General features: G+C 40.8%; 1 protein-coding gene across 1 annotated transcript; it reads left to right on the top strand.

Annotated features, from left to right (window-relative positions):
• Positions 1–313: 313 nt before the first annotated feature.
• LOC126006423 (elongin-A-like) lies at positions 314–3,008 on the top strand. The gene is given in 2 exon segments (XM_049771846.1): positions 314–1,607; positions 1,610–3,008. Coding segments are annotated over 2 exon segments (2,310 nt in total). The 5' UTR covers positions 314–337; the 3' UTR covers positions 2,650–3,008.
• The last annotated feature ends 6,681 nt before the right edge of the window (positions 3,009–9,689 follow it).

The raw sequence follows: 9,689 nt of genomic DNA, 5'->3' as shown, positions 1-9,689 counted from the left end.
CAATAAGACTAAATTTGAAGTGGCAATAATTTCCTTATCTTCCCAACAAGATTAAATTTGTCTTTGTGGTCGCAAATAAGCATCTTGACTAATCTAAGGAACATGCATTTAATTATATGGTGTTTAATTATATAGGACTAGAATACAGAGTGGGGCTGCAATAAATATTTGTTCAATCGACCACATGGGTAAGATTCTTGATTTGAAAATATAAATTCTCCTTATCTTGACATTCATGCCACTTCTAATAAGTACAATGTCTTGAGGAAGCGACTCTAAGCTCCCTATGAAATACCTTTACCAGAGTTCCGGCGAGGAGGCCGCGCCAGTGACAGCGATGGCGGCGGAGTCGGCGCTCCCGGCCGTGGAGAAGCTGCAGGCGCGCCTGGCCGCCAACCCCGACCCCAAGAAGCTATTGAAATATTTGAAGAAACTATCTGCCTTGCCTATTACAGTTGACATTCTTGCGGAGACAGGGGTTGGGAAAACAGTTAATAGCTTGAGAAAAAATGAGCATGTCGGAAGCTTTGCCAGAGACCTGGTGGCCCAGTGGAAGAAGTTGGTTCCCATGGAACGAAACCCTGAACCTGAGGAGGACTTTGAGAAAAGCAATTCCCGAAAGCGCCCCAGAGATGCTCTCCAGAAAGAGGATGAAGAGATAGAGAGGGACTACCCAGAAAATTGGAAACCCTCTGGCAGCCGGTCATATAGTCCTGATCACAGACAGAAAAAACATCGAAAACTCTTAGAGCATGAGCAAACTCCCAAGGTGTCTCACAGTCATGAAAAGAGAGATGAGAGAAAGAGGATTCACAGAGCTTCGCCAGTTTACTCTTCTGATCGCGAATCTTCTGATTATGGCCATGTTCAGTCCCCTCCATCATCTGGCAGCCCTCAGCAGATGTCTGTGGATCATTACAGATCCCCAGAGCAGGACTCTGAGCCCTTTATTCCACACCAGAAGACTGGAAAAGGCCACAGTAATGCCTTCCAGGATAGGCTGGGAGTCAGTCAGGATCGACACCTGGCAGAGCCCCAGGGAAAAGGGACCCTGAGTCAGAACAAGGAGCACAAAGCTTCCCATAAGGACAAACGGCTGATAGATGCCAAGGGAAATGAAAAGTCATCTTCGAGCAGAGAGAAGTCACTAAAGGCCTCCAAAGAGGAACACCGGAGATTGCTCTCCGAAGAAAGCGCCAAGGAGAAACCACCCTCTAGTGGTGTTAAAAAGGAGAAGGACAAAGAGGGCGGCACCAAGAAGCTTTTACCCCCTTTGGAGGTCACTCCAGACAACCACATTAAAAAGCCAAAGCACAAGAACTCAGAGAAAGCCAAATCAGACAAAAACAAGCAAAGTCTCGACAGCTCAGAAGTGGGGAAGGGGGCTAGAAACCCATTGCCTAAGGTCAAAGAAAAGGTTTCTAACAACCTAAAGACTCAAGAACGGAAAGTAAAAGCAAAATCCGGGGGCTCCTTCCCTAAAGTCGAGGATACAGATATGGATGATGAATTTGAGCAGCCCACAATGTCTTTTGAGTCATACCTCAGCTATGACCAGCCCCGTAAGAAAAAGAAAAAGATTGCAAAAGCTTCGGCCTCAGCTGTTGGAGAAAGGGGACTAAAAAAAATGATGCAAAAAGCACTAGTAAAAACTTGGACTCCGTTCAGAAATTACTTAAGGTGAATGAAAACAAGTCTGAGAAGCTTCAGCCAGCTGTAGGCAATTCAGCCAAACTGAAAAAGGTCCCCACCGATGTAGTGCCAGTGTTGCCAGAAATCCCATTACCTGTGATACAAACCAATTACCGTCCACTTCCTTCCCTTGATTTGATATCTTCCCTTCAACCAAAGCGCAAAGTACTTTCTTCACCACATGAAGAGGAAGAAGCTGGATTTACTGGGCGTAGAATGAACTCTAAGATGCAGGTGTATTCTGGTTCTAAGTGTGCCTATCTACCCAAAATGATGACCTTGCACCAGCAGTGCATCCGGGTACTTAAAAACAATATTGACTCAATCTTTGAGGTAGGCCGAGTCCCGTATTCTGTTCTTGAACCTGTGTTGGAGAGGTGTACACCTAATCAGCTGAATCGCATAGAGGAATATAATCATGTATTAATTGAAGAAACTGATCCGTTATGGAAAGTGCACTGTCATCGAGACTTTAAGGAAGAAAGGCCAGAAGAATATGAGTCGTGGCGAGAGATGCACCTGCGACTTCAGGATGCCCGGGAGCAACGGCTACAAGTACTGACAAAGAACATCCGATCTGCACATGCCAATAAGCCAAAAGGCCGACAAGCAAAGATGGCCTTTGTTAACTCTGTGGCTAAGCCACCTCGTGATGTTCGAAGGAGACAGGAGAAGTTCGGAACAGGAGGAGCAGCTGTGCCTGACAAAGTCAAGATTAAGCCTGCCCCATACCCTACAGGAAGCAGCTATGCACCCTCCAGCAGTGGCAGCAGCAACAGTTTTAATGCTAGCCCTGAGGAGACAGCCTTTGATGGCCCGAGCACCAGCAGTGCCCACTTGGCTCCCATGGTCAGCAGCACTGTTTCCTATGATCCCAGAAAACCGACTGTGAAGAAAATTGCACCCATGATGGCCAAGACGATTAAAGCTTTCAAGAATAGATTCTCCCGGCGATAAACTGAGGACTGGCCTTGGAGATGAAATCTGGGGGCAGGGGAGGAATACAAAGATAGTGCAGCTTGACGTATGGAATTTCCAAAGGAGACCACAATCTTTGACTCTGTGGAACTTCTTGGTCTCCAAAGCCTGCATGGTTTGCGGGTCTTCACCATGAACACAAGCACCGAAGCCACTGCCTCCTGCTGGGAGAAATGCTTCAGAATTCTGGAGAGATGTGAAGCCTCGGTCTCACTGAGGATTTTAAGGTCAATTATACTTTTGTTGTTAATTAGTTTCTTTGTAAACTATAAGATATAGTTTTAATTAATAAATATTGCCCCCCAGAATTGTATTTATATTAAAAAAAAAAAAAGAAATACCTTTACCAGCCTAAGTGTTCACACAGAAACGGCATGGAGCGGCTCTTCTTAGGAGAACTGAGCGCTTTGGAGCTCTTCTGATCTGCACTGAAGAGATGTGTTTAGAAGAAAATGAGAGCAATAAAATCTCATAGCTTTTATGGGACACCAGCTCAGTATGAAGAAATAGATATTTTTACAAGTGATTTTAGAAGCCATGCTTCAGAAAAATGCCTAATCCACCAGGTTTAATTTCTCCTTTATCAAAGACATACCATGTGGCAGAAATTACCTTTCTATTAGCAATAAAATGTATATAAAAATGAGTTGATCATTTATTTGTCTTGTCCTGGTTTGCACTGCCCCCAAGAAGCCTGTCACAAAAATGACACCTCATATTTTGTATTGATTCTTGTATTTTATGCTTCAAGTACATTTATCCCAGCCTGACCATTTTATCCTCTTTATCTATTTTTTATTATTTAAAAGAAAATCAAACCAACACTGCAGATTTTTATTATAGTTGATCTCTTGGGTCCTTTCGGTTATTACTCCTAAATGAAAGAACTTCGTCTTTAGAATTTTTGGAGCTACTTTTTTCACAGGACATGAACGGACTCTGTAAGAGATGTTAATAATATCTTTGAGAACATATTTTCATATTCTGAATGAATCTTGTCCAGTTTGACATATTTTTTTCTGGCTTTATCATTTTTTATTGTAAGAATTTATTCAAGAGACAAAATTGATTAACATAATGAGGTAAACTAACATAACATAATATAGTGACATAACATAACATATAATATAATTGATATAATAATACATGTAAGTCAAAGAAAATTTCTGATTAAGAACACAGATTTTTTCCATAATGGCTTACATATCTTTCACATTAGTATTTTAGGTACATATTAACATTGAGTCAGGAGAATACCCATCACCAACTATGTCCTCCTCCCTTTCCAGTTCCCTTTCTACAACCCATATACCCCACCATCACCCCCCGGGCTGCTAGAGTAGGTGGACCCCTCTTTGTCTGGCTTACTATTAGTGATCACATATCTGTTTGGTCCTGGAACCCTCCCTTGTTTCCTTCTCTATTTAAGAGGCAGAGCTAGAAAAATCGAGGTATGTGGTTTTGTTTAACCAAAGGTTGAAGAAGTAAGTGAAAGGATATTCATGTCTTTAGGAGCTGTCTTTGGCAGAGAGGAATCTGTGAGGAAGGTAGTGCCTGGCAGGTGGAATCCGGTTAGGGAAATGTGGCAGAATTTCAGAAGATAAAGAGACATAGGAATGTTTGTTTCTGCCAACTTTTCTTGGCTTTGTTGTAGTCTTTTTCGGGCCACCCCAAACAATGCTTCATGAGAACCACATGGGGTCAAGGCCTGAAGCTGTACTTCCTTTATACAATGCCTGTGCTACTGCCTTTTCAATGGTTGGGATGGAGACTGGCCACACCTGGCAACCCTCGGGGATTTTTTTTCCTGGCTCTGCACTCAGAAATTACTCCTGGCAGTGTGCAGGGGACCATATTGGATCATGGGGTCCAATCTGGGTCAGCAGTATTCAAAGGAAATACCCTATCTGTGATACGATTACTTCAGTTTCACTCGTTATTTCCTTAAAATTTATATCTCTGTCTATATCTTGGCTTATGCTATTAGGACCACTTATGGTGGAACTCAGGGAATTATATACATCACTGAGACTGAACCTGGTCAGATGTGTGCAAGGCAAATCCCTTACCCAGCGCAATCTCTCTGTATTCAATATTTTTTTAAACATAATATTCTTCTGGTACATCTCCATCTGTTGTATGAAAAAAGTAACTACTGACTGTTCTAATAGCTCTAGTAATACAATTAGAACATAAATTTATGAAGATTTCAGATTGCATCCAGCTCCAATCCATTTGCTCTACTGCAGTCAGCTTTTTTGGTTGTTAGCTTTACAATGCCTGCAGAATTCTGCAGAGCATCATTTTCCACAAATGATAGGTTTACTGAGGAATATTTTTGAATTTTAGGAAGCAACGCTGGCCACTCAGTTGTGACTGGACTGCACCATATGGGTAAACATGCACCTCAATGCTAAGCTGAACTGCACTTGTGATTTGGTCTAACTTTATAAAAGGGAGTATTTTTTCAAACACTGCCTAGTGCAAAGATCAATCAACCTTGGAATTCTTTTTTTTTTAGTCTTATCTAGCTTGCAAAGAGGAATCAATAATTATAACTTCAAAGTTACAACTTCTACAAAGACAATCACTTTGAGCCACACCCAGCAGGTATACTCCTAGAAGTATACTTTGCATTCTGGGATCATACCTGGTGGGCATGACAGACTTCATGGGGTGCCAGAGATCAAATCTGGTCATGTGTCTATCCTCTGTACTCTATCTCTGGCCCCAGAAAGATTAATTTTTAACCAGAAAATTGGATGAAATGAAAGAATTGTCAGATTTGGTGTCTGAAGCGTAGTTTGTCCTCACTTGCTCTATGAAGACTGATTTGACAGTCACACTTTTGATATTCACTGTTAACAAAAAGAAAGCCCCATAAAACCAGACAATATACAATGGATTAATCATGTTAAATACGGAAAGACTCGGAGAACACAATACTTACGAAAGCTCAAACTTTTCAGATGCTGTTTTAGAAAATGTACAGCGAATCTTCCTTTCCAATCAGCATCGTTCTAAATGAGAATGATTCTTTGCCAAAGCAATTTTCTGTCGAGTTTATATGTGGATGTATGTCTGTTTAGCAAATCCATAAATTGCAAGATTTGGGTATTTTTCGGCAAAGAAATAAAAAAGCAGCTGCTAAAAAATCTGAATAGTTACAGATTGGGGATTGTTAAAAACGGGTGGTGGAAATGTGAAAAACGGATCCAAGGGGCCTGTACCTTTGTTCTTCCTGCTGAGAAAATGGTTCAGGTGCTCCTCTCTCACCTTTTGTATTATTTCTGTGTTTTGCCATTGAGTAATATGATTCATGCAACATAGTAATTAGTGTGGCCTCAGAAGAGAGGCCAAAGATATTTATCTCTGGTTTACACTTTAATTGTCAAACTTAGAAGGATCCTGGCACATGTTATCAACTGAAGAAATATTAATAGAGAGGATAGGTAGAAGTTGCCAGTTTTCCTTTCAAGAACTGAGGTCAGAGGGATTGTACAGGGTTTGGACTTACCTTGCACATAGCTGATCTGGGTCTGATCCCCTGACAACAGAGCCAGAAGTTCGTCCAAAATTTTGAATATGGCTCCAAAGCCAAACAAAAACAATACAGTTCGATCTTCTAAAAATCTCCACCCTCACATTTTAGCAATGGGTATTTTTAAAGTATAAATGTAGATTTAAGGACAGGCAGCATTTTTCAATGCTTTTATCACGGGAGGAGAATTATGCTTGAGAGAGTAACATCTGGGACACTGATATCTGGCACTTGGTTCAGAACACCTTTTCTCTAGCCTCGCCCCGCCCCGCCCCTCCTCTCCCTTCCCCTCCACTCCTCTCCCTTCTCCTCCCCTCCTCTCCCCTCCCTTCCCCTCCCTTCCCCTCTCTTCCTCTTCTCTTCCCTCCTCTCTCCTCCCCTCCCCTCCCTTCTCCATCTTCCCTTAGACAACTAGGCATTAATGTAGTCTGTTCTTATTGGGTTTTACCTCAGTCTCTATAGGCTTGCTATCTTTCATTTCACCGAAAGAGTTAATATGTTCAAAACACTTCATACTAGGGTTGATTGCTTCTTTTATTTCTTTTTCTTTTAAGTTCAATATTCAAAGAGAAAAATTGTTTCCTGGCCCAGTTATTTTCTGAACTATTATGCCCAGTCTACTGGCTATCTGAACTGGCTCCACTAAAAGGAATATTTCTAGTCAAGGAAGAGAGCTTTATTGCATTACAATTGTTATCAAAATTCGATGCTGAAATAATTGAAATTATCTAGACCTACAAAATGGTTTAATTTAATTCTATCACCATAAAATAGTCTACTTAGGGCTGGAGCGATAACACAGTGGTAGGACATTTGCCTTGCATGCGCTGACACAGGATGGATCTGGGTTCGATCCCCAGTGTCCCATATGGTCCCCTGAGCCAGAAGCGATTTCTGAGTGCATAGCCAGGAGTAACCCCTGAGCATCACTGGGTGTGGCCCAACACCCCCCAAATTCTTTAATTGCACTCTAATCCTCAAATGTTATTTCCAAAGTTCTAAAGTAATTGGTGTCTGATTTAAAAAAATAAAAAAAATTAAGTCAATTATCTGAACTTTAAAAAATTGACAATGTAGATTTTGGAGCCTATAAATAGTGGGTACTAAATACATATTTGAGAAATAAAAAATGAGGAGGACTAGAGAATTTCAGTGAACTTTTATTATTTGGAACTGGAAGTAGGAAAAATTCAATGACTTATTTGAAATGAACCTAGAATCCCCTGATGCAGCTATTATGATCACCAGAGAATTGACCAGGTTGTGAGATATCTTTGAAAGAAAAATAGAAATGATTTTTGAAACATTTAGTGCAGGTTAAATGTTCTTTCTGTCTTCAGTGCTCTTTAGAAACTATCCTTCCTAACAGCTTCACATTGTCCACAAATACACTGTCAGGCTCTAAAGGATGACCAACTAAAATTCATCTTCTTTATGATAATCTCAAATTATTTTGTTCTCTTTTAATACATTTATAAATCAAAGTACTGGACATATAGATATTTGATAAATAGGATTCATATTTTCTCTCCAAAAAACCAGAATATTTATATACCTTAGAAATTTTGTTTTGTTTTATTTTGCTGTTACTCTTCACAGTATTCAGATGCTATTCCCATATTAGTCTTCCCATACAAAGCTTGTTTTCTTGACCTCTGACCAATCTCTTTGGTCAACACTTGAATAATTTTTAGCTGTAGCACAAGTGGTAAGGCACCTGCCTTGCCCACACTAGCCTAGGACTGACCACAGTTTGATCCCCCTGCATTTCATATGGTCTTCCAAGCCAAGAGCAATTTCTGATCTCGTAGCCAGGAGTAACCCCTGAGTGTCACTGGGTGTGCCCCCCCAAAAAAAGTTGTAAAGGTAATGTTCCAACTAGAGATGCAGATTATTTCTATAGAATATATTTGAATATTTCTTGTTTTAATGCTATTTGTTTCTAGACTGCACCCATCTGTGCTCAATGTTTACTCTGAGCACTGCACTCAGTAATCTTGGGTCTACTGTGCAAGAAAATTGCCCTAGGGCTGGCGAGGTGGCGCTAGAGGTAAGGTGTCTGACTTGCAAGCACTAGCCAAGGAAAGGACCACGGTTTGATCCCCCAGCTTCCCATATGGTCCCTCCCCAAGCCAGGGGCAATTTCTGAGCGTGTAGCCAGGAATAACCCCTGAGCATCAAACGGGTGTGGCCCGAAAAAAAAAGTGCCCTATCTGCTGTACTATCTCTCTTGCCCCCATTTAAAATTTTAATGATTAACCCATTTTATTTTTTTAAATAATAATATATTTAAGCACCACGATTGCAAACATGTAGTCGGATTTCAGTCACAAAAAAGTACACCTCCTTTCACCAAAGCAACCTTCCTGCCACCAATGTCCCTCATCTCCTTACTCTCTCACTCCGTCTGTCTTCAAGACAGGCAGTCTACTTCTGTCACTCGCTGCTTGTTAGTTGTTAGTGTAGTTATTTCTCTAAATGCACCCACCACTCTTTGTGGTAAGTTTCATATTGTGGACTGGGTCTTCCAGCCCTCATCTCTATTGTCTCTGATTACTATACTATCTTATTTGTCTCAAATCCCACAGATGAATGAGACTATTCTGTGTTTATCTCTCTCCCACTGACTTATTTCACTCAGCATAATAATTTTCATGTCTATCCATGGATAGGAAAACTTCATGATTTCATTTTTCCTGACAGCTGCATAGTATTTCATTGTGCAAAAGTACCACAGTTTTTTTTAGCCACTCATTTGTGGTCATGTGTCTTGGTTGTTTCCAGATTCTGGCTATTGTAAATAGTACTGCAATAAACATAGTCACGCAGAGGGCATTTTTATATTGTGTTTTTGCATTCTTAGGGTACATCCCTAGGAGTGGTACAGATGGATCATATGGGAGCTCAATTTCCAGTTTTTTTGAAAAATAACTATATTGTTTAAAAAAAAAACTGGACTAGAAGGCATAACCACCAACAGTGAGTAAGAGTTCTTATTTCACCATATACCCACCAGCCCTGATTGTTCTTGTTGTTTGTGATGTGCTCCAGTCTCTGTAGCATGACATGGCACCTCATTGTTTTTTTTTAATATAATTTTTATTTTAATCATAGTGGCTTACATATCGTTCACAGTAATATTCCAGGTACATATTTACATTGAATCAGGGAAGTTCCCACCACTGAATTGTCCTCCTCCCACATCCACTCCCATCCTGCCTCCCATATCCTCCACTCTCCCCTCAGGGGCTGTTTGAATGCGTGGTCCCCTCAGTGTCTAGTTATTACTTAGTGGTCTTGTAACTGTTTGGTCTTGGTGCCTCCATTACTGCCCCCTCTAATTGGGAGGTGGGACTAGATAGTTTAAGTTATGTGGTTTTGTTTGAGGAAGAGAAAAGTAATAAAATGGGGTAAAAATCAACTACGCCGACTATGAGCAGAATCATTCTAGAGGTTCTCCTCCTTAAGTTTGAGAGAC

This window comes from Suncus etruscus, chromosome 4 (genome assembly GCF_024139225.1).
Source record: "Suncus etruscus isolate mSunEtr1 chromosome 4, mSunEtr1.pri.cur, whole genome shotgun sequence".
NCBI classification, from domain to species: domain Eukaryota; kingdom Metazoa; phylum Chordata; class Mammalia; order Eulipotyphla; family Soricidae; genus Suncus; species Suncus etruscus.
Note: the sequence above shows the minus strand (reverse complement) of the source record. Positions and strands in the feature narration are given on the sequence as shown.